The 25676-nt window shown below is 45.2% G+C and overlaps 1 protein-coding gene across 2 annotated transcripts in view; it reads right to left on the bottom strand.

The window, feature by feature from the left end:
• EMILIN2 (elastin microfibril interfacer 2) overlaps positions 1 to 25676 on the bottom strand; it is a 67614-nt gene that overhangs the window by 23785 nt on the left and 18153 nt on the right. For both annotated transcript variants that reach the window (XM_031003661.3, XM_055368520.2), the window contains exon 3: positions 5210 to 5385. In XM_031003661.3, the coding sequence (XP_030859521.2) occupies positions 5210 to 5385 (176 nt within the window). The remainder of the gene's footprint in view (positions 1 to 5209; positions 5386 to 25676) is intronic.

The raw sequence follows: 25676 nt of genomic DNA on the forward strand, positions 1-25676 counted from the left end.
TCCTTGAGCAAGTTAACTAACTTCTGTGAACTATAATCCTCTCATCTATAAAGAAGAACAGCTCCTAGAGCTGTTAAAATAATATGTACATGACACCTATTAGATAATCAATGGTCTCTTTCACCCTGAGGGGAAATATTCATTATCCGCTTTATCATATGAACATTTCATTCCCATATTAGTGAACTGCAGCCACACCCCAAGAGTTGACTGCATACAGTAAAACCACAAGAAACCACTTTAGCAAGATCCACCCATTAGCTGTTGGATGGTGATATCATATGATATCATATTTTCTGATGTTATCCTCAAAGCAGTGCCTGAATGTTTTGTCCTTTACTTTCATTAACATCTCTGTGCTCAAAGAGTCTCATAGACATCGTTTAGCCCTGCTTGCAGTTTGGGAGACAAAAAGCAACAGAGATAAAGCAACTATTCATCAGTGTCTCCTAGCAACAGCACCATCTGACCATATATAGTAAGATTCACTAGGTCAAAGAATGCAAATATTGAAAGTTGGTCAGGGAGGTGGTGTGTGCCTGTAGTCTCAGTTACTAGGGAGGCAGGCAGATGGCGTGAGCCCAGGAGTTCAAGGGCATCCTTGGCAATATAGCAAGACCCTATATCTTTAAAAAAAAAAAAAAAAAGAAAGAAAAGAAAAAAAGAAGAATGCAAACATTGAATTTTGGGTAATCTTATTTTGAGAAAACACCAAGGAAAAAATCCAAAAGAAAGAAACAATTATTAATTTTTAATAATAAGGGGGGAATGATAGTGATGAGTCATAAAATGAAGATAAATTGATAGACATAGAGGTAAATAAAAAGGAGACTATTGAAACCTGCAGCAATAGGACAATAAGAAACAAACTATGCCCTGAATACAGCAGGATACAAGAAATACTGCATCCGGCCATGATGGCTCATGCCTGTAGTCCCAGCACTTTGGAAGGCTGAGGTGGGTGGATTCCTTGAGGATAGGAGTTCAAGACCAGCCTGGCCAACATGGCGAAACCCCATCTCTACTAAAAATACAAAAATCAGCCAGGTGTGGTGGCTGGTGCCTGTAATGCCACCTACTAGGGAGGCTGAGACAGAAAAATCGCTTGAACCCAGGAGGCGGAGGTTGCAGTGAGCCGACATAGTGCTGCTGTACTCCAGTCTGGGCAACAGAGAGAGACCCTGTCTCAAAAAAAAAAAAAAAAAAAAAAAAGAAATGAAAAGGAAAGAAAAAGAAAAAGAAAGAAAGAAATACTGAAAGAGGTTAACACTGACAAACCTGGCAACTATAGTGAGACATATAAAGTGGAAAAAGTCAAACACAACATAGGTTGCAATTAAATAAAATGCATTAATATATTACACTGGAAAACATTGGAAATTAATTCAGAATGTTGTAGATATTTGAATTCAACGATCATTGTTTTTTCCTCCTCTGAACTTTTGCACAAGCTCATAATAGCAGCTATTATTTATTAAAATCAAGTTAGTGGTAAAACCAAATCTGAAATTCAGATATCCAAATCCCCAAGAATCTTTCTTTTTGCAGAGAACTACAAATAACACCTTGTTTTCCTTACTGAAATATTTATTCTCTCTCTTTTTTTTTTTTTGTTTTGAGACAGAATCTCCCTCTGTTGCCCAGGCTGGAGTGCAGTGGTGCTATCTCGGCTCACTGCAAGCTCTGCCTCCTGGGTTCACGCCATTCTCCTGCCTCAGCCTCCCGAGTAGCTGGGACTACAGGCGCCCACCACCATGCCCGGCTAATTTTTTGTATTTTTAGTAGAGATGGGGTTTCACTGTGTTAGCCAGGATGGTCTCGATCTCCTGACCTCATGATCCACCCGTCTCGGCCTCCCAAAGTGCTGGGATTACAGACGTGAGCCACCGCGCCCGGCCATTATTCTCTCTTAAGACACTAAAGAAAAAAACAAGTTACTGAATCATATGCAAGTGGAATGCTATTCTAAGCAAAGGAAATAAAAACAAAGGGTGGCAAAGGGGGGAAGATTGAGGATGTAAGGAAATGCTTTGCTCATATACCACGGTGACTGTGCAAATTGCATTTTTTTCAAAGGATAATTTGGCAACATGTATCAAAATACTCAGAATCTTTTGACCCTACAATTACACTTCAAGAAATTTATTCTAGTGAATAATCAGAAATGAGTGCAAAAATTTAATAGGAAAAGATGCATATTCATATATTATCTATAATAGTGAAAAATTACAAACAACCTAAGTGACCAACAGTAGAGGATGGTGTTCAATAACTCATTCTCTCAAGCCATTAAGTAGTATTGTAGAATATTTCATGACATGGAAGGTTGTCCATTATAGGTTATTCAATAAAAAATAAGTTCCAGGTTGAGTGCAGTGGTTCTGCCTGTAACCCCAGCACTTTGGGATGCTGAGGTGGGAGGATCACTTGAGTCCAGGAGTTCAAGGTTATGAGCGGTAATCATGCCACTACACTCCAGCCTGGGTTACAGAGCAAGACCCTATCTCTAAAATAGAAAAAGTTGCAAAAATAGTATTTTTTAAAATAATGACAGTGAATTCAGGGTATGTTTGTCCATTCTGTGTTGAAATAAAGGAATATCTGAGACTGGGTAATTTGTGAAGAAAATAGGTTTATTTGGCTCACAGTTTTGTAGGCTGTACAAGAAACGTGGTGTCAGCAACTGCTTCTGGTCAGGACCTCAGGAAGCTTCTACTCATGACGGAAGGTGAAAAGAGGGCCAGTGTGTCACATGGTAAGAGATGGAGCGAGAGGGAGCAAGAGGGAAGGGAGAAGGTGCCAGGCTCTTCCAACCAACCAGCTCTCATGTGTACTAACAGAGCAAGAACTCATTTATTACTGCAAGGAGGGTACCAAGCCATTCATGAAGGATCAACCTCCATGACCCAAACACCTCCCATGATGCCCCACCTCCCACATTGAAGATCACATTGCGACATGAGATTTGGAGGGGACAAACATTCAAACTATATCAGAGGATAAGCATTTCTTTTTCCTCCTTCCTAAAATCCCACTAAAAGGACAAAATGAAAGGAGGAGGGAGACAAAAAAACCTACTCAAGTCACACACAAAAAACTGGGAGTCAGAAAAGTTTTGGTGTTTTTTTTAGCAGCAATATTGGAAGCTAGAGAAAAACTGAGCACTATTGTCAAAATTCTGAAGGAAAGTGATTTCTGACCTAGATTTCTGAAGCTAGAATAAAAAATAGTTTTCATACTATAAAGTGGTAAAAAGTTTGCTTCCCATGTAATTGTCTCATGAAGCTACTAAAGGACATGCTCAAGCAAAGCAAGGGGATAAGCCAAGAAAGAAGGAGCCAGGTTCTGCTCCCAGGAATTCCCAGGAAACAGGGAATTCAACAGGAGAGGGGCAAGTTAAGATCCTCGGGTGATGACAGGAAAAGAGGATGTCCCATCCAGGTAGGGCAAGTGAGCAGGCTCAAGGGAGACTTCTTCAAGAAGATGAAAATGCTGTGTCTGAACATATGGAGGGGACATTTAGAGAGCCAGAGAAGAGTTGGGTTGAAATAGCAATAAAAAGAGAGAAAACTAAGCAAAGAAAAAACATAAGACAATGATTTAACTGTAAGGAATCAAAAAGCTGTGTAGGAAAGAAAATCTATCCATAGTACACCACATGGCTCAGCTGTAAACATTATCTACATAGTTACTACAATGTAAACATTGAATACTGAGTAAATAAAGAATATGGTCTAACTGTATGGAAGGGATGGGGGGATAGGAGCCATGTGTTGAGGAGTGGATGAAAGGGAGTTAAATTCTCACCTTCCATGATGAAAAACCAATAGATATGGAGGTAAATTCCAAAAGATTCATCTGAAGAGTTTAAAGTACTACCCATGGGAAGGGAAAATGAGAAAAAGGGTTTCAGGGTGGTCATTGTTTTTCCTATTAGTCCTTATAAAGCTATTCAATTTATTAAACTACAATATGCTTAAACTTCTGTCACACAAAAACTAAAATGAAACAAAACAAAAATAAACGATTACAATCCACCAGCCCCCATGTCATGTTCCCCCCATCCCAGTATCTGTCATGAATTATTGTAATTACTCTCTAATGTCTGCCTTCCATGAAGTCAGGGACTCTGTCTACCTTTTTTCTCACTTATTCCAAGTACCCAGTATAGAGCCTGACAGATATAGAAGTTCAATAAATATTTGTGAGATAAATGAATTTTTCTTTAACAAAATCAATGTACAGACATAGGAAAGAGAGTAAGGTTCTATAACAAAATGTCAACAGTAGTTCTCATTTAGTCATGAGATTATGTATCCTTAAATATTTTTCAAACATTCTTTAATTGATATGCATTACTTTTGTAGTTAAAAAGTCATTTTTAAATCTATTTTTACAGACAATGTTGGGAAGAACTATGAGTTTCAAAACTGAGAACACCTCATGGCAAAATATAATCATTTAAGCATCTAATTTCATAAGAAAACCTAGGCTGCATTTATTGTGACTGAACTTAAAAAGATGAAGTGATGGCCAGGCACAGTGGCTCACGCCTGTAATCCCAGCACTTTGGGAGGCCGAGGTGGGCAGATCACTTGAGGTCAGGAGTTCGAGACCAGCCTGGCCAACATGGTGAAACCCCATCTCTACCAAAAGTACAAAAATCAGCTGGGCGTGGTGGGAGGCGCCTGTAATCCCAGCTACTCGGAGGCTGAGGCAGGAGAATTGCTTGAACCAGGTAGGCAGAGGTTGCAGTGAACCGAGATTGCACCACTGCACTCCAGCCTGGGCAACAGAGCGAGACTCCATCTCAAAAAAATAAAAAATAAAAAACAATTTTAACCCCCCTAAATTCAGATGTATGGGCCCAAGTAAAAACAAACAGTACATCATTACATCTGAATCTCTCTACAGCTGTGCCTCCAGGTGACACAAGTCTGAACCCACTGGCATTTCCTACCCTGATGTTTAAGGCATTGGCTTTCACAACAAGCTGGCCCTAGCAAAGCAATTTACTTGCAAGGAAGTTTGTCTTACAATTGCTACTGCTCCTGAGAATAAATTTGTCACATGTGGCTACTGCAGGTATCTACGTGTGTTATTCGAAGGCCATTCAAAGCTCACCATTGTAAAGCACAAATCCTGTTGTTTGAAGGAGCACCAGAAATATTAAAGGTGGCCATACATAATAGCACACATAAGAAGTTACCTGTGGCTTTCTTCAAGCTGTTTCGAGGCCGAGCCGGCGTGGGGCGGAGGGTCTTCACGGGGTCTTTGGGACCTTCTTGGCAATCTCCCCCTCTAAAGCCAGGACAGCACCTCCATTCCAACTGTGTCACTGTCTTATACCTAGTGACATATCTAGGTCTGAAGTTCACTCGATACCTGTGGACAGAAGGGATGGCATCTCTCTTTATTGGCTGCCGTTACAAGCAACTTCCAGCGCTAGACCCAAATAAAGAGGATTCAGGGCATGCAGGACGCTGCCTGCTCTCCAGGCTGGCATAGAGGGGATGTTGGTCTCCTCAGTCCAGATCTGGCTGGGGGGTTCAGCCTAACTCAGATCAGCCTCAGGAAGGCAGGGGCTCCCCAATCCTCCACCTGCCCTGAGCACCCGTTTCCCAGGAAGGGGAACACACAGCTTAGAAAATCTCCACCAAGACTCCCATTTGAGAAGGATACTTTTCAGCCCCCGAACTGAGCTTTTGTTTCACCAAACTTCTGTTCTACAATTCAGTTTGTGGGGATTTGTTTCAGGTGTCACTAGAGATTGTTTTGTTTTGTGTTTTAAAGAAATATTCCTGGCCGGGCACAGTGGCTCATGCCTGTAATCCCAGCACTTTGGGAGGCTGAGGCCAGCAGATCACTTGAGGCCAGGAGTTCGAGACCAGCCTGGCTAACATGGTGAAATCTAGTCTCTACAAAAAATACAAAACTTAGCCAGGTGTTGTGGTGCATGCTTGTAGTCCCAGCTACCGCTGAGGCACGAGAATTGTTTGAATCCAGAACGTGGAGGTTACAGTGAGCTGAGATCACGCCATTGCACTCCAGCCTGGGAGACACAGCAAGACTGTCTCAAAAAAAAAGAAAAAGAGGCTGGGCGCGGTAGCTCACGCCTGTAATCCCAGCACTTTGGGAGGCCGAGGCAGGTGGATCATGAGGTCAGGAGATCGAGACCATCCTGGCTAACACGGTGAAACCCCGTCTCTACTAAAAATACAAAAACATTAGCCGGGCGTGATGACGTGCGCCTGTAGTCCCAGCTCCTCGGGAGGCTGAGGCAGGAGAACGGCGTGAACCCGGGAGGTGGAGCTTGCGGTGAGCTGAGATCGCGCCACTGCACTCCAGCCTGGGTGACAAAGCAAGACTCCAACTCAAAAAAAATAAAAAGAAAGAAAGAAACATCCCTGGCACCCTGCTCTCCATCATGTCTGTGTGTTTACCGCTGCACCCCCCTTTCCTGATGCTAGCAAAGGTAGCCACCAGCTTTTGCAGATGGCAGCTCACACTATTTGTGTCCACTTTTTACAAAGATGCCCTGGTTCATACTGTCAATGACAGAAATCAGGAAGCAGAATTGGAAGCACTCAAAAAGTCCTGTTGACAGTGCACATTCCCCCATGCCCTGGAATATCACACAGAGAGCTTTGCAGTGAGCTGGAAAGTCCTCCAGACTCAACGCCGGGCCTGGGCCCACAACAGACTTTGACAGCCCTGCAGTCCCGGGCTCACCAGGGATGGAGCCAGGAGTTCAGCCCCCGCAGCGGCCCCTGCTCACAGCACAGGCAAAAGCCACAGCCACACAGGATGGGGCCTCCCTACCTCAGCCCAATTGTGATTTCCTGCCTTGCAAATCATCTCTCTTGAAGCTCTTCAGCTCCTCTTCATTTCTTACACCAGCACCAGCAGCTGGCCTTCTTCTTGAGCCAATTCCCAGAAAGCAACAGGCTGACTGTCACTTTTTCAGGGTTGCTGAGGGCTGCCCATGGGGGAGGCGGGACAATAGCAGCAGCGGGGTTACCCAGCAAAGCAACTCCCTCCCAAGCACCAGCCCTGTGGCAGGTGGACTTCAAAGTTACCTCCCTGAGGAAAGCACAAATCATGTGCTGGATCTTTGACATGTGATGGACCTTTGACATCCTCCCCGAGGGTCACACCCTGACAATTACACTCTGGGTATAGGATCCACCCCACTGGGACTGGCTAGGCACCCTGCAGAATCCCAAGAGGGCCCTGCCGACAGCTAGGACCCGCCAAGCCCATTAGACTTCCTAGCACCTTCCACTGTCCCTGTTTCCTTTGGTTTTTGTTGTGTTTTTTGTTTCGTAGAGATAAGTATCACTTGGTCGCCCAGGCTGGAGTGCAGTGGTACAATCATGGTACACTGCAACCTCAAACTCCTGGGCTGAAGTGATCCTCCCACCTCAGCCTCCCAAAATGCTGAGATTACAGCCACCATGCCTGGGTAATATTTTTTTTTGAGATGGTGTTTCACTCTTGTTGCCCAGGCTGGAGTACAATGGCGCGATCTCGGCTCACTGCATGCAACCTCTGCCTCCCGGGTTCAAGCGATTCGCCTGCCTCAGCCTCCCAAGTAGCTGGGATTACAGGCACCCGCCACCATGCCTGGCTATTTTTTGTATTTTTAGTAGAGACAGGGTTTCGCCATGTTGGCCGGGCTGGTCTTGAACTCCTGACCTCAGGTGATCTACCCACCCTTTACCCCCCAAAGTGCTGGGATTACAGGCGTGAGCCACTGTGCCCAGCCAATTTAAAAAAAAATTTTTTAAGAGATAGGGTCTCACTATGTTGCCCAGGCTGGTCTCGAGCCCACAGCCTCAAGTGATCCCCCAACCTCAATGTGCTGGGATTACAGGCATGAGCCACCGCACCCAGCCTGTTTGCCTTGGTCTTTAGGGCAGTGGTTCTTAGCCTGAGCCATCAGAATCACCCAGGAAACTGTGAAAAAATACCCACGCCTGGGTCTCACCCTCAGAGGTTTTGATTTAAGGGGTCTGGGGTGGCAGCCAGGCATGCAGATGTTAGAAAGCTCCAGAGAGCCTTTTCCAAGGAAAACTGAAGAGGAAGCCTGATAGTAAAATGGAAAAACAAGGGCTGCTTGGGCAGTTGGGAGCATGAGGAGAGGAAAGACCTTCCAAGGCTCTTCCTTCTCTCATTGCTGTCCACCTCCACCAAGGCCCTACTATACATTTTCCCCTTTTCACAAGTGAGGAAACAGAGGCTCATGGGGTTAAGCGACTTACCCAAGTTCAAACAGCCCGGAAGGGGCAGGGCCGTTAAACCCAAGCATCCTCCCTGCACCCCACACAGCCATTCTCTCAGGCGATGCCTTACATTTGAGGAAGCAGCCCCACCTGGAGATGTTCCAGAAGGCCCTAAGGGCTGGGTAAGAAGGTAGGCAACCCCCACTTCAGCCAACCCACTCCTGAGCATCCCACCCATGGCCAGGTACACACCAGCCCTCGGTCCCCACCACCACCTAGCAGGAGTCCTCTGTGTGGTCCTCGAAAATGTAAAAAGGGAAGAAAGCATCATTGCACTGGATTGTTTTGCGTTCTCAAGTAGAGCATAATGCTGGAAGAATGTGTAATCTCAGAAAAACGTGGTTCCTCTGAGCATTCAGACTGAATGTGAAATGTGTTTGCTCTCGGGTTTTGTTCATCTGCCAGGAGATGACGGCCCAGGCCTGCATGAAGCTGTCTCAGAGGAGGCTGAGCCAGGCCGGGCAGAGCACACTCCTGTGCCCATTGAAGAGGAACGGCCCCCACTCCAGCCCAGCAGGGGGCTGTGACCTCTGTCATGCCCCAGAGTGGAAGAAAGGCCTTGCTGTGCCAACACACTTTGTTCTTTTCTTTCAAGGCAATTTTATTTTGGGGCCAGCTCCCCAGCTCCTAATGTAGGAAAGTTCCCTGGAGCCTGGAGCCCCCGCCCCTCCCACTCTACACATGTTCCCCGCTCCTGCTCCGAGTCTAATCTGCCTGCTGTTGAGTTTCTGGCCAAGGGAGTTCGGGTTGAGGTGCTCCTGACAAGTTTTCAAGTCTAGCGTGGGGAAGAGGGCTTCCTGGCTGGCATCAACAGTTGGAATCCATCAGCAGCCACCTCCTGCGGTGGGAAAGCTCCCTAGGGATGTCGCATGACGATGACAAAGCTGGATCTCAGAGGTGGCCTTGGGCCCTGCTAGTCAGCCCTCGGGCTCAGTTGGGAGCTCAGGGGGAGGTGGAGATGAAAGGGTTGTCCAATCCCAAATCCCTACTGGGATTTTCCCAGGAGAAAGGGGTTCCCGCTAAGGCAGTAGCCAGCTAGAAGCTTTCCTAGAGGATGGGGAGCAACAAAGGAGGATTCTGGGTCACCCTCTTCATCACCCAAGGCACTGCAGGAAAATAGCTAGCGAGCTTTAGAAAATGCCAAGGAATTTGCAGCAAAATTATACCTTAATTGGTGGAGGGTGCTCGTACCTTTCTAAAAGTCCCCAAGTCGTTGTCAAGTGCAGCCAAAATGGAGAAGCCCCAGACCCAGGATCCACTTCCTCCCTTCAGGGAATCGGCCACCCTCCTAAGAGGACCAGGCAGGGGACATGAAACAGAGGCAGGCGGCCCAAGCATCCCCAGGGGCCCCTGGGCTGTGAGCACACGGGAGATGCTCACTCGATACAGAATCAGTCAATTAACTGCAGTGTGGGGGTGGCCAAGCCGAGGGACCCGCAGCCAGAGGAAAAGTTAAGGCGGCGGGGCTGCGCAGCGCTGGAGGGGCGGACTCGGCTGCAGCCCTGGCTCCCTTCCCAGCCTCGGCTGTGACTGTGACAGTGCCCCAGCCCTCTGGAGAGCCCCGTCCACAGCTGCCTTGGGTATGGGCGGGGGCGGTCCTTGGGGCTGTAACCCTGGGCCTGTCGCCCTGCCGCCCTGCCGCCTCGCCCCTGTGAACTCTCCCCCATTCCAGCCAAGTCTCCTTTGCCCCTCCTCTTCCTCTAAAACCCTTTTCGGAGGCGAAAACAAGGGTTTCCCATTTTAATGGGTTCAGCAACCGTGTCAAGACACTAGACTGGCCCAGGAGATTCTAATGAGAAGGAAGGTGTCAAAAAAAAAAGTCCTGGAAAAGTTGTGTCAGCGTCCAGGGACCATATGACTGGAAGTGTCCCTGTTAAAACAAAATGATAGTACCTCCACTTGATGTCACCCCCACAAAGACTCCTTCTACTGACTCAAGTTGAGACCTCCTTCATAACATGCCTCAGTTCACACTTGTGTTTGCTTACTCCGTGTTTGTCCTCCCTGCCAGACTGTAAGCCCCATGAGGATAGAATTCCTGTTGGTTTTGTTCACTACAACATCCCATTTTTAAAAATTAATATACTAGGCTGGGCACAGTGGCTCATGCCTGTAATCCTAGCACTCTGGGAGGCCAAGGACTGAGGATTGCTGAGCTCAGGAGTTCGAGACTTGCCTGGGCAACATAGCAAAACCTCATCTCTACTAAAAATCTTTAAAAGTTAGCCATGCATGGTGATGCACACCTCTTATCCCAGCTACTTGGGAGGCTGATGCAGGAGGATCATATGAGCCCTTGAATTTGAGACTGCAGTGAGCCATGATCACACCCATTGCACTCCAGCCTGGGCAACAGAGACCATACCTCAAAAAATAAAATCAAATTAATATACTTAACTTTCTTTTTTTGGGGGGGGGGTGTTGGGGGCAGGGAGGACGGAGTCTCTCTCTGTCGCTCAGGCTGGAGTGCAGTGGTGCGATCTTGGCTCACTGCAACCTCTGCCTCCTGGGCTCAAGCGATTCTCCTGCCTCAGCCTCCTGAGTAGCTGGGATTACAGGCACCCGCAACCATGCCAAGCTAATTTTTTTTTTTTTTGTATTTTTAATAGAGACAAGGTTTCACCATGTTGGCCAGGCTGGTCTCGAACTCCTGACTTCAGGTGATCTGCCTGCCTCAGCCTCCCAAAGTGCTGGGATTACAGGCATAAGACACCGTGCCCAGCCAAACTTTTTAGAGCAGTTTTAGATTTACAGAAAAATTGAGAAGACGGTACAGAGATTTGCCATATACTTCCCTCCATCATGTACAACCTCCCTCATTATCAATGTCCCCCTCAGAGTGGTGCATTTGTTACAACCGACGAACCCAACCTCCAGTGACACACCATTGACACCCTGAGTCCATAGCTCACCTCAGGGTCCACTCATGGTGCTGTCCATTCTATAGATCTGGAGAAATATATAATGATGTGGATCCACCATTAGGGTGTCGTACAGGGCATTTCACTGCCCTAAAAATCCTCTGTGCTCCACCGATTCATCCCTCAGCTTTTTACTATCTGCACAGCTTTTCTATTTCCAGAATGTCATATAGTTGGAATCATATAGTATGTAGCCTTTTCTTCTTTGTTTGTTGTACAGGGTCTTGCTCTCTCTCACCCAGGCTGGAGTGCAGTGGCACGATCACAGCTTACTGCAGCCTTGACCTCCCATGCTCAAGCAATCCTCCAGCCTCAGCCTTCTGAAGAGCTGGGACAAGAGGCACGCACCATCATGGCTGGCTAATTTTTGTTTTTAATTTTTTCTACCCTGTTGCCCAGGCTGGTCTTGAACTCCTGAGATCCAGTAATCCTCCTGCCTCAGCCTCCTAAAGTGTTAGGATTACAGGTGTGAGCCACTGCACCTGGCTATCTGTAGCCTTTTCTGATCAGCTTCTTTCACTTACTAACATGTATTTAAATTTCCTCCTCGTCTTTCCATGGCTTCATGATTCATTTCTTTTTAGTGCTGTATAACATTCCATCATCCTTTTTTAAAAACATCCCCATTTTTAGGCCAGCATGGTGGCTCACACCTGTAATCCCAGCACTTTGTGAAGCCAAGGCCAGCAGATCACTTGAGGTCAGGAATTTGAGGCCAGCCTGGCAAACAGGGTGAAATGCCGTCTCTACTAAAAATACAAAAAAAAAAAAAAAAAAAAATTAGCCATGTGTGGTTGTGTGCACCTGTAGTCCCAGCTACTCAGGAGGCATGAGAATCGCTTGAACCTGGGAGGTGGAGGTTGCAATGAGCCGAGGTGGCACCACAGCACCCCAGTCTGGGCAACAGAGTGAAACTGTGGCTCAAAAAAAAAAAAATCATTAAATCAATAATTGATTAATCAAACAATTAATGACCAGTCATCTTGTGCTAGTAGGTTTTAGGGAGTCCAGTGTCCATACTGTAAACCCCAGAGTCATCCTCAGGTCTAATCAAAGCAGATGTGAATTCCTGAGTCTTTCCAGAACCAAGTCAAGCTCCAAGATCCTTAGTCTGTAATGATCTGGACGAGAATCACGCCAGAGATGACCTAGGGCTGTACTGTCCAATAAGGTAGCATTGGCTGTATGTGGTTGTTAACTTTTTTTTTTTTTTTTTTTTTTGAGACGGAGTTTCGCTCTTTTTGCCAAGGCTGGAGTGCAATGGCGCGATCTCGGCTCACTGCAACCTCCGCCTCCCAGGTTCAAGCGATTCTCCTGCCTCAGCCTCCCTAGTAGCTGGGATTACAGGCATGTGCCACCACGCCTGGCTAATTTTTTTGTATTTTTCTTAGAGACCGGGTTTCTCCATGTTGGTCAGGCTGGTCTCGAACTCCCAACCTCAGGTGATCCACCCGCCTTGGCCTCCCAAAGGGCTGGGATTACAAGCATGAGCTACCGCGCCTGGCATGGCTGTTAACATTTAAACCAATTAAGATTGAACATTTTGTTCCTCAGTCAAACTAGTGTATTTCACAGACTTAACAGCACAAATGGCAGTGGCCGCACTTGCAGTGTTGGGCAGCGTGAACATCTCCATCATCGCGGAATAGTCTACCTGACAGGGCTGCGCTGGGGATTCATGAGACAGTTGAGTAATCAGCAGCAGGCGTGTATCTGTTCACGTCTTGATCCCTAACCCCCATCAACCCATCTTCTCTCTCCCCCGACATCCGTTCCAGACCTACAAATGGAATCTTCCCTGAAAATATCCACATGTCCCAGAGGGAATCATCCCAGGGGACCATCTCGCCAGCTGCTCCACAAGGCAAGGCTCCTTGCCTTGTGTTTACAGCACTGACCTGGGTTTTATTTTGACACAGGCTACTAAAACTGCACAGAACCAAAACCCGTTGCCCCCTTGGGGACACTCGCTTAATGGGATTTCTCTGGAGAGCCGACTTTTAGTAAATCCCTCTCCTTCCAGTCATTGGTTGCCCCCAGAGGCCTGGAGCCAGCTCTTCTTGCTCCATTCGTGTGTGTGGGAACACAGTATTGACTGGAATGGAGCCGGGAGGATGGAGGAAGAAACCAGAAAGGAGGTGTTTCCCCAGAGATGGTAGGAAGTACCCTAGCCAGGCCAGGGGGAAGAACTGCCTGCCCCAAAGAAGGAAAATGAGCATTTCCAGAAGACTCCGATTCTCACACAGGGCAGACTGGGTTGGGTTACCCGGAATCCGCTACTGCACTAAGTTTCCACAGAGCAGTTCATTCCAGCCACAGTAATTCATTCTTTTCAAGTTTTGGTAAAATACACATAACATGAAATTTAGCCTCTTTTTTTTTTTTTTCCTTCCTTGAGACAGAGTCTCACTCTGTTGCCCAGGCTGGAGTGCAGTGGCGTGATCTTGGCTCACTGCAACCTCCACCTCCAGGGTTCAAGTGATTCTCCTGCCTCAGTCTCGCAAACAGCTAAGATTACAGGCACCTGCCACCACACCTGGCTAAATTTTGTATTTTTAGTAGAGACAGGGTCTTGCCATGTTGGCCAAGCTGGTCTCGAACTCCTGACCTCAGGTGGTCTGCCGGCCTCCGCCTCCCAAAATGCTGGGATTACAGGTGTGAGCCACCATGCCCGGCCACCTGAAATTTAGCATCTTAACCACTTTTAAGCATACAATTGTGCGGTGTTAAGCAGACTCACGTTGTTATGTAATCATCACCACTAACCACCTCCAGAACTGTTTCACCTTCCCAAACTGAAACTCTGTTCCCATTAAACACCAACTCCCCATTCCCTTCTGCCCCCAGTCCCTGGAAGCCACCACTGTACATTCTCTGTGAATTTGATGACTCTTATACCTCATTTGAGTGCAATCATAGAGTATTTGTCTCTTTGCGACTGGCTTATTTCACTTAGCGTAATGTCCTTAAGGCTCATCCAGGTCGCAGTGTGTCAGAATTTCCTTCCTTTTTACACAGCAATTCACTTTTACAAAGTTGACTTCAGTGTTTTAATTTAGAAATTCGCAAGACAGTGGACTGATTTTCTTTTTTTTTTTTTTTTTTTTTTTTGAGATGGAATGTCAGTCTGTCACCCAGGCAGGAGTGCAGAGGTGCGATCTCAGCTCACTGCAACCTCCACCTCCTGGGTTCAAGTGATTCTCCTGCCTCAGCCTCCTGAGTAGCTGGGATTACAGGTGCAGGCCACCACGCCTGGCTAATTTTTTGTATTTTTAGCAGAGATGGGGTTTTGCCATGTTGGTCAGGCTGGTCTCAACTACTGACCTCAGGTGATCCACCCACCTCAGCCTCCCAAAGTGTTGGGATAACAGGCCACCGCGCCCAGCCAGTAGACTGATTTTCTAGAAACTACTTATGACAAATGTTTTGTTTGTAAAAAAAAAAAAAAAACAAAAAAACTGTCAGTCAATGAATAAAAAACAAGCTTTTGTCTTAGACGATGTGGTATGAGAAAAAAAAAGAGGGCTTTTTATATTTATTGACACTTTGCTAAACATGTTGGGCAGTAGAGGCTATAAAGTCTGAAATAGGAAGTGATTTCAAAACTAGGTTGAAGAAAAAGTAGTTCTGTCCAGTGGAAGAAACATTTCCCATTTGAATCTACTTTGTCCTACTGACAGTCAAAAATTGGCCATTTGAAACCATGTGCATCTATAAAGCCAATCTCTGCATGTTAGGAGGTGCAATCTGACCCCGGAGATCCCTTCCAATGCAAACATTCCACAGTCTGAAAAAGTCTCCCACTCCAGATAAAGTCAAGGAACCAAAGGACCTTCTTGCAGCTTAAAGCACATCAAATGCCAAAATCAGAATTTTCATCTTATCTCTTTCTGCTGCATCACATATTTTAATCAGATCTCTACATGGAGAAATTAATAACATGAAAGCAAAGAAATGTGAAATATTTCACTTGGCCTTTTAGGAAAATTCATCTAAATTCTAAAAGCCAGAATGCTTGGGCAAATACATTTCTGAAACACAAAATGTATCCAATGAATCTAAAAGGTTAAAGAGCCCTGATAAAAATCAGATTACAATGTAGCTTTGTACATATATATATATTTTTTTGAGACGGAGTCTCACTCTGTCTCCCAGGCTGGAGTGCAGTGGCACTATCTTGGCTCACTGCAAGCTCCGCCTCCCGGGTTCACGCCATTCTCCTGCCTCAGCCTCCCGAGTAGCTGGGACTACAGGCACTCGCCACCACGCCCAGCTAATTTTTTGTATTTTTAGTAGAGACGGGGTTTCACCATGTTAGCCAGGATGGTCTCGATCTCCTGACCTCGTGATCCACCTGCCTCGGCCTCCCAAAGTGCTGGGATTACAGGCGTGAGCCACTGCGCCAGGTGCTTTGTACGTATTTTTAAAATAACAGATCTAAGACCAATGCAGTGTGTTCAAAATGAAAATATTCTACAGGAGACTGTTTCCCAGTACAAAAGATATATCTGCTGGAGAAATCACAATTGTAAGCTGCTTATTTTTCCATTTCCTCTTGAATTAATTTCCTTATCACATAGAGTAACAAGCTAGCTTTTAAAATCTAAAACCCTGGCCGGGCGCGTTGGCTCACGTCTGTAATCCCAGCACTTTGGGAGGCCGAGGCAGGTGGACCACGAGGTCAAGAGATCGAGACCATCCTGGCTAACACTGTGAAACCCCGTCTCTACTAAAAATACAAAAAATTAGCTGGGTGTGGTGGCACGTGCCTGTTGTCTCAGCTACTCAGGAGGCTGAGGCAGGAGAATCGCTTGAACCCAGGAGGCAGAGGTTGCAGTGAGCTGAGATCGCGCCACTGGACTCCAGCCTGGGTGACAGAGCGAGACTCCATCTCAAAAAAAAAAAAAAAAAAAAAAAAAATCTAAAATCCTTTTCACTTCTCAGTATTTTTGCCCTGATCATATAGGGTAATGAATAGAAGTTTTCCCCACAATTTATCACCCCCATATCCCAAAAGACAGAACTATTCTACAGTCCAAAAGAAAGGTGATGAAAGAAAACCACAGCAGCTCTGCTGCGATGCTTGGTCCCAACTTGGCTGCAGTAGACAGTGAAGCTGTTATTCTTAGATTTGCTAGGAGAGCCGTACCTTCCTTCTGAGCAAACTCACATGGCTAAAAATGACATCATCTCCAACTGCAGGCTGCGCCCAACCCCTTGAAATATAGCTCATGCATGCCTTCCACTGTGGGAGACGCATCACAAAACTCAAGGCACTGCCCTAAGCGTGGGGAGGTGGGGAGTGAGTGTGAGGCATCCCACGAGCCTTAGCTAACTGGCATGGCTGAACCATCGAAGACTTGATGGAGGCCCACATCCTCCTGAAGAATTATTTTGGGGAGGGCCATTGCTGCTGCAGGCTGTTTCAGCCAAATACATTCTATACTATCCCATTCTGAAACTGACATCATGTTTCCTCATTCCTGGAGGCAGAATCACAGAACACTGGTCTCACGATCCCTCCCTCATCAGCTCCCCGAGTGTTCCCACGGCACGGCCATGAGAACATCTGCTGGCCTGAGCCATGAGCGTGGTGCTCACCATGAAGCGACCCTCCCTCCGTGGACTTGTGATCCAACCCTTTCTATTCAGAGCTGCAGAACAACTCTATTTTGATTACTTCCTTTCTTTTTTAATGGCCCAAGTTCTCCTACAAAAGTCACAAGAACGACTGACATCCTTTCTCCTGCTCTTCCCTTGACCTGGGCTTTCACTGGTTTGCAGCACCGGCACCCCTCCCTCTTCAAGGACTTTGGTCACCCTGTGCTTTCTCTTCCCAGGTGCCACATCCTCCAGCCACACTTCAGCGTGTAGCTGCCCATCCACTGCTCTCAGTGTTGCTTTTAGATCCTGTACATCAAGAGAAGTGGCCGTGACATCCCACTTGGAATCAATTTCAGACCTTTGGGTGAAGGCCACAGATGCTGACAAGCTCTTAAACAGGCCACGCCTGTAAACGGTGCCAGTCACTCAGAAGCATTGAAAATCTGGAGACATTAAGAGTTTCTTTGCAGATTTAAACATAGTTTCTTCCTTTTGGAAAATTTCTTCTCGTTTTTAAAATATCTAGATTTGAAAACACAGGAACAGTTATATTTCTGTTCTAATTTATGACCATATGGAAGGAAAAGGACCCAAACATTATAACCTAGTTTCAAATTTCTTCCATAGTCCAGGCTAACACAGTATTACTATGTTTTTGAAATTCACACTTCACATAGTGAGGTGCAGATGTTTTCATTTGCCTGCACTCTGCTCAGAAGGGGCATGGCATTTCTGGAAGAAAGTGCCAGAGCCCAACCTACCTCCAGGCCTGGAGGAATGGACAGCACCAAGGCGGGGAGGGGGCTGCTTAGCGAGATAAAGAGAAGAACTGATGCAAAGTTATTTTCCCCATTCTGTATGTCACCACATGTCTTCAGCAAATGATGGTACACACACACACACACAGGAATCCATCCAACGACAAAAAGTAATCAACTACAGCTGGGTGCAGTGGTGCACACCTGGAGTCCTAGCCACTCAGGAGACTAAGGAGGAAGGATTGCTTAAGCCCAGGAGTTTGAGACCAGCCTGGGCAATATAACGAGACACTGTCTCTTAAAAAAAAAACAAGAAGAAGTAGTAATCAACTACTAATACATACTATTATACAACATGAATGTGTTTATTTGCTCTTAAATGGGAGCGGTGATGGAGGAGGTGGCCATGGGGGAGTAAGAAGGAAAGAGGAGCTTTTCTCCAGGACAAATCAGGGTGGCCAACAGACTTTTAAGGTTGGTGACAACTATGATGTCCTTTAAGTCATTTGTGTTTTGACAGTCACCAGTAAAGTCCTCACAGCTTATGCAGGCTTGTGGGACTGTACTTCTATTAGAGAACTTGAGGGTATAAGGTTTCATACCAAGGCCAACCCAGAGTGGCTCAGAGAGCTAGCGCAGAACTTAGGAGGCCGCAGGACACTAAGCCTTGGGAATTGCCCGTCTACAGGGAAGATTTGGGGCTGCTACAATTCCTGTACTTCAAGAGGAATGAGACACATATATAGACTTTTGGGGTGAAGAGGAACCCAACCGACATCTGTTCACGATTTTTTCCATTTTTAAAATTTTTATTTATTTATTTTGAGATGGAGTCTTGCTCTGTCGCCCAGGCTGGAGTGCAGCGACGCGATCTTGGCTCACTGCAAGCTCCGCCTCCTGGGTTCACGCCATTCTCCTGCCTCAGCCTCCCGAGTAGCTGGGACTACAGGCGCCTGCCACCACGCCCAGCTAATTTTTTGTATTTTTAGTAGAGATGGGGTTTCACTGTGTTAGCCAAGATGATCTCGATCTCCTGACCTCGTGATCCACCCGCCTCAGCCTCCCAAAGTGCTGGGATTACAGGCGTGAGCTACCGCGCCCAGCTATTTATTTATTTTGTTGAGACGGAGTCTCACTGTGTCACCCAGGCTGGAGTGCAGTGGTACAATCTTGGCTCACTGCAATCTCTGCCTCCTGGGTTCAAGTGATTCTCCTACCTCAACCTCCTGAGTAGCCGGGATTACAGGCATGTGCCACCATGTCTGGGTAATTTTGTATTTTTAGTAGAGATGGGGTTTCGCCATGTTGGCCAGGCTGGTCTTGAACTCCTGACCTCAGGTGATCCACCTGCCTCGGCCTCACAAAGTGCTAGCATTATAGGCATGAGCCACCATGCCCGGCCCCGGCCTATAAGTGTTAAATATAGGTGGCTTGCTTCACATTTCTTTAAAATTAAGTTTTTTGTTTTGTTTTTTTTTTTTTAAATCACATAATCTGCATTATTTTGTTGTTTTGTTTAAATAAAACACTTAAGATCTGTGGGTTAAGCAGTGTTTCTTGTCCTCTTAATAATAAACATGGGCATAAGCTAGCCCACGACTCAAAAAGACTTCACTTTGCCTCAATCAATTTTTGCAAATAAAATATAAAACCAGACATGGTATTCTCAAAGAAGCCACACAATTAATATTAAAATAATTCCCTATGTGTTTAATATTCACCTTTTTCAAAGAACAGTTATATCTTTGGTCACTGTATCCGCTTGGTAACACCCAACTCTTCTCTATAGTGGCGTGACATGAACCCTCGCAATTTGAAAGCTGTGTCATAGATCAGAGAGAGTCACTTACAGCTTAGCAAAAAACATGTAAAGGTCACACTGAGATTGCCAAGTAAGTAATCTACATTACAATTTATATCATTACTTTGGTTGATTTAACTAGAATCTACTGTATCACATCATTTTAGCTGCAAGCTACTGCTTTTTCATCAAGTATTAAAAACCATTTTCAGTCCAGGCATGGTGGCTCATGGCTGTAATCCCAGCACTGTGGGAGGCCGAGGCAGGAGGATCACTTGAGCATAAGCATTCGAGGCCAGCCTGGGCAACATGGTGAGACCCCATATGAATTTTTTATTTAAAAAAAAACCAGTTTCAAAGACTATATCTCTCACAATTCCATTTTAAAAATACAAGCCATGGACAGTTGTTCAAATTTATAGTCTCCATGACTGAAAATTGAAAACACAACCCAGATCACGTGATTCTTAGTAGAAGAAAAGACAAGCTAAAAACACATGCTTTTTCATCCATTCATTGAGCAACAGCAGCATCCTTTGGATGCCTACCAGGTGGTACCCGGGCACCACGGCCTTTCTTGAGCCGTCAGTATTCAATATGAAGCAATTATACTGATATGGAAACTATATGAACAATAAACATATCTCTATCATCCATAACAACTGAGGTGCACTAGTCCCAGCTTGGCCAAAGATCAGTTACATAAGACAAGACCCAACCCTGCTCTAATCCTCAGTTACCTCAAATATCAACTAAGATTTATAACATTTGCTCCTCTTTTGCCCCCCAGACATTGAAAGGATAAAAAAGGAAAAGCTTTGAAACAATAAAGCTTTACAGAAATGAAAATTATATACAATGTATTTATTTACCATAAGGCAAACATTTGCAATAGGACTAAAAACTTGGATTACCTCCGTAATAATGGACTCCACTGCCCACATGAAGGGTTATAGTTAATTTCTGACAATCAGGTGATGAATAATGAGGTCCTGAATGTCTCTCAGATAAAAGCAATCCTGCCATAACCTCCAAATGACAGGCCATGAACTAATTCAACTTCCTTTGCAACACGTGGTCCTTTCTAGCAATACCCTCAACAGAGGAGCACACAGATCCCCGCTCAGTGCCAAATCTCCACGTCCTCAGAACCTGTGGAGCAGGAGGAACTGCGGTCCCAGGCCCAATGCTCACTCCCCTCCACTGCCAGCTGGGCATCCCCCTCCATTCTGGCACGGACTGCCAGTCTCCTGAGTGAGTCCCTCCTGTGCCCCTCACCCCGCATGGTCCCCCAACCCAAGTACGTTTTGCACACACGCTGGTTAGCATTTGAAAGCACAGCTCTGATGATGTCCCTGCCAGGTGTGGTGGCTCACGCCTGTAATCACAATACTTAGGGAGGCAGAGGCAGGAGGATCACTTGAGCCCAGGAGTTCGAGGCCAGGCTGGGCAACATAGCAAGACCCCATCTTCCATTAAAAGGGGGGAAAAACCCAAATTTGATGATGTCCCCAATGAAAGCATTCATGACCCTCCTTTGAATGGATAATAAAGCCCACACTCCCGACCACAGTGTTCTGGACTGAACTGTGTGCCTCCCAGAAAGATATTTTGGAGTCCCAACCCCCAGTACTGGAAAATGTGACTTTATTTGGAGATAGGGTCTTTACAGAGGTGATCAAGTTAAAACAAGTTAAAACAAGGTCATTAGAGTGGGTACTGACCCAATAGGTCTAGTGTCCTTAGAAACCATGGAAAATTTAGTTAACAGGTAGCTAAAGAAAAAAAGGGCGGTGGGGGAATTTGGAGACAGAGACAGGCACACACAGAAGGGAAGATGATGTGAAGAGACACAGGGAGAAGACGGACGTCTACGAGCTATGGAGAGAAGCCTGGAACAGATCCTTCCCTCGAAGCCCTCAGGAGAACCAACCCTGCTGATGTCTTGATCTACGACCCTCTGTGGACACCCACCTCCAGGTCCCTGCTCATGTGTCTTGGCTTACGCTGACCTTGGCCTTCTCTCACATCTGCATATATTCAACTAGAAGCTTCCTTCAAAGCCATAAGACGTCACCACTTGCAAACAAGTTCTTGGATTCCTCCTGGCTGGAAATAACTTTCTTCCACCTCTGAACACCCCAGCACGTTGTGTTTCTCTTACTGCAATTCTCATTCCCACCTTTTATGTTGTAATTATTTATGTTTATGTTTCAATTCACCTGCTAGATGTGCACTTCCGGAAGCCAACAGAAAGATCCTTACTGTATCCCTGTAGAAACTAGTTCTGGGCCACATGTAGGCTTTGCACAAAAATATTTGTTTAATGAAACAAACAGTCTTCAAATAATAAGTCTTCTTTCAAGCCTGTTGAGCTTTCTGCCAATTCAAAATGGCTTATGCTAATTATGAATCCTTAATCCAACATTTTCCAGGGCTATAAATGTGAAATGTTTTTTACTTCATTATGTTTTTATTTTTATTTACTTATTTCTTTTGAGACAGGGTCTGTCACGTAGGCTGGAGTGCAGTGGCACAATCATAGTTCACTGTAGCCTCAACCTCCCCAGCCCAAGCGATCCTCCCACCTCAGCCTCCTGAGTAGCTGGGACCACAGGCGTGCACCACCACGCCCAACTAATTTTTGTATTTTTGGTAGAGACTGGGTTTTGCCATGTTGCCCAGGCTGGTCTCTAACACCTGAGCCCAAGTGATCCACCTGCCTTGGCCTCCCAAAGTGTCGTGTTACAGGTGTGAGCCACCATGCCTAGTCCATTATTATCTAGTGTTCTATATCTGTAATGTATTTCCCATCTCAGTTGTTCTTCAGAAACTCCGAGAAGTATCCTTACTATCAGTAAAAGTTATTTTGCCCACTCTGTATTTCACCATATGTCTTCAGCAACTATACAAATGATGGTACACACACACACACACACACACACACACAAACACACACACACACACACACACACACAGAGGAATCTATCCAACAACAAAAAGTAATCAACTACAGCCAGGTGCAGTGGCACACACCTGGAGTCCTAGCCACTCAGGAGGCTGAGGTGGGAGGATCGCTTAAGCCCAGGAGTTCAAAAACCAGTCTGGGCAATATAGTGAGATCCCATCTCAAAAAAAAAAAATCAGCTACTGATACATACTACAACATGAATGAATCTCAAAATCTTTCTGTTCAATGAAAGAAGCCAGTCAAAAGAGAGTACAACCTGTATGACTCTATTTACATAAAACTTTAAAATATGCAAACTTATCCCTAGTGAGGGAAAGTGGATCAGCAGTTCCCAGGGAGGGGGTACGTGGAGAGAAACTGAAGGGAGAGATTAGCAAGGGATATGTTGATTGTGATGTTGGTTTCACGGGTATATATGTCAAAATATTAAACTGTACAACTTCAAATATGTGGCTTACTCACGTAAATTATACTTCAATTAAGCTTTTTTTTTAAACTATGTAACTTCTGCATTAAGGTGTTTTTAAATCTCTTCAAATCTGTGAAAGGGAAGTACAAGAGAAGTCTTTTCTTGACTGACTATGCAATAACATATTTCAATTACACAGAAACTAAAATCAGCATCATTAAGTCTTTGTCAAAGTTTCAGAACCAAAGTTTCAGAATGTAGGTTTAACTAGAGTTGGTTTTTAAAAAATGTATCAGATTACTCTTCAGACACATAACCAATTGTTTCTGCCTATTGAGAACTCAGGTCTAATATTTACTTTTGTTCTTTTAAAGGTATTGGATCAATGATTAAGGAAGAAAGCCAAACAGGATTAAAAAAAATAACTCCCTTCAAACTGACATATTGTGTAAAATAACACAAAACATCACAGATGTATGTTAGCATTTTGAAAATACAACAAGAAAAAAGTCCAGGACCAGATGGATTCACAGCTAAATCCTAACAGACATTTAAAGAAGAATTGGTACCAATCCTATTGACACTATTCCACAAGACAGAGAAAGAGAGAATCCTCCCTAAAGCATTCTATAAAACCAGTACCCTCCTAATACCAAAACCAGGAAACGACCTAACAAAAAAAGAAAACTACAGACCAATATCCCTGATGAACATAGATGCAAAAATCCTTAACAAAATACTAGCTAACCAAACCAACAGCATATCGAAAAGATAAGCCACCATATCAAGTGGGTTTCATACCAGGGATGCAGGGATGGTTTAACATATGCAAGTCAATAAATGTGATATACCACATAAACCAAATTAAAAACAAAAATCACATGATCATCTCAATAGATGCAGAAAAAGCATTTAATAAAATCCAGCATTGCTTTATGATTAAAATCCTCAGCAAAATCGGCATACAAGAAACATACTTCAATGTAATAAAAGCCATCTATGACAAACCTACAGCCAACATAATACTGAACAGGAAAAAGTTGAAAGCTTTCCCTCTGAGAACTGGAATAAGACAAGGATGCCCACTCTCACCACTTCTCTATTCAACATAGTACTGGAAGTCCTAGCCAGAGCAATCAGACAAGAAAGAAATAAAGGGCATCCAAATCTGTAAAGAGGAAGTCAAACTGTCACTGTTTGCTGATGATATGATTATATACCTAGAAAACCCTAAAGACTCCTCCAAAAAGCTCCTAGAACTGATAAGTGAATTCAGCAAAGTTTCAAGATACAAAATTAATGTACACAAATCAGTAGTTCTGATATACACCAAAAGTGTATACACCAAAAGTGACCAAGCTGAGAATCAAATCACAAACTCAACCCCTTTTACAATAGATACAAAAACAAAAACAAAACTTAGGAATATACCTAACCAAGAAGGCCTCCACAAGGAAAACTACAAAACACTGCTGAAAGAAATCATAGAGGAGAAGGAGCCAAGACGGCCGAATAGGAACAGCTCCAGTCTACAGCTCCCAGCGTGAGCAACGCAGAAGACAGGTGATTTCTGCATTTCCAACTGAGGTACCGGGTTCGTCTCACTGGGGAGTGTCGGACAGTGGGTGCAGCACACTCAGTGTGAGCTGAAGTAGGGCGAGGCATTGCCTCACCCAGGAAGGGCAAGGGGTCAGGGAATTCCCTTTCCTAATCAAAGAAAGAGGTGACAGACAGCACCTGGAAAATCAGGTCACTCCCACCCTAATACTGCACTTTTCCAATGGTCTTAGCAAACAGCACACACCAGATTATATCCCGCACCAGGCTCAGAAGGTCCTACACCCATGAAGCCTCGCTCATTGCTAGTACAGCAGTCTGAGATCAAATTGCAAGGTGGCAGCGAGGCTGGGGGAGCACCTGCCATTGCCGAGGCTTGAGTAGGTAAACAAAGCGTCTGGGAAGCTCGAACTGGTTGGAGCCCACCGTAGCTCAAGGAAGCCTGCCTGCCTCTGTAGACTGCACCTCTGGGGGCAGGGCATAGCCAAACAAAAGGCAGCAGAAACCTCTGCAGACTTAAATGTCCCAGTCTGACAGCTTTGAAGAGAGTAATGGTTCTCCCAGCACGCAGCTGGAGATCTGAGAACGGACAGACTGCCTCCTCAAGTGGGTCCTTGATCCCCAAGTAGCCTAACTGGGAGGCACCCCCCAGTAGGGGCAGACTCACACCTCACATGGCCAGGTACTCCTCTGAGACAAAACTTCCAGAGGAACGATCAGCTAGCAACATTTGCTGTTCACCAATATCCGCTGTTCTGCAGCCTCCGCTGCTGATACCCAGGCAAACAGAGTCTGGAGTGGACCTCCAGCAAACTCCAACAGACCTGCAGCTGAGGATCCTGACTGTTAGAAGGAAAACTAACAGAAAGGACATCCACACCAAAACCCCAATTGTATGTCACCATCATCAAAGACCAAATGTAGATAAAACCAAAGATAGGGAAAAACAGAGCAGAAAAACTGGAAACTCTAAAAATCAGATTGCCTCTCCTCCTCCAAAGGAACACAGCTCCTCACCAGCAGCGGAACAAAGCTGGACACAGAATGACTTTGACAAGTTGGGAGAAGAAGGCTTCAGAAGATCAAACTACTCCGAGCTAAAGGAGGAAGTTTGAACCCATGGCAAAGAAGTTAAAAACCTTGAAAAAAAATTAGACAAATGGCTAACTAGAATAACCAATGCAGAGAAGTCCTTAAAGGACCTGATGGAGCTGAAAACCATGGCACTAGAACTACGTGACGAATGCACAAGCCTCAGTAGCTGATGCGATCAACTGGAAGAAAGGGTATCAGTGATGGAAGATCAAATGAATGAAATGAAGCAAGAAGAGAAGTTTAGAGAAAAAAGAATAAAAAGAAACGAACAAAGC

Source organism: Gorilla gorilla, chromosome 17, assembly GCF_029281585.2.
Source record: "Gorilla gorilla gorilla isolate KB3781 chromosome 17, NHGRI_mGorGor1-v2.1_pri, whole genome shotgun sequence".
Classification (NCBI taxonomy): Eukaryota; Metazoa; Chordata; class Mammalia; order Primates; family Hominidae; genus Gorilla; species Gorilla gorilla.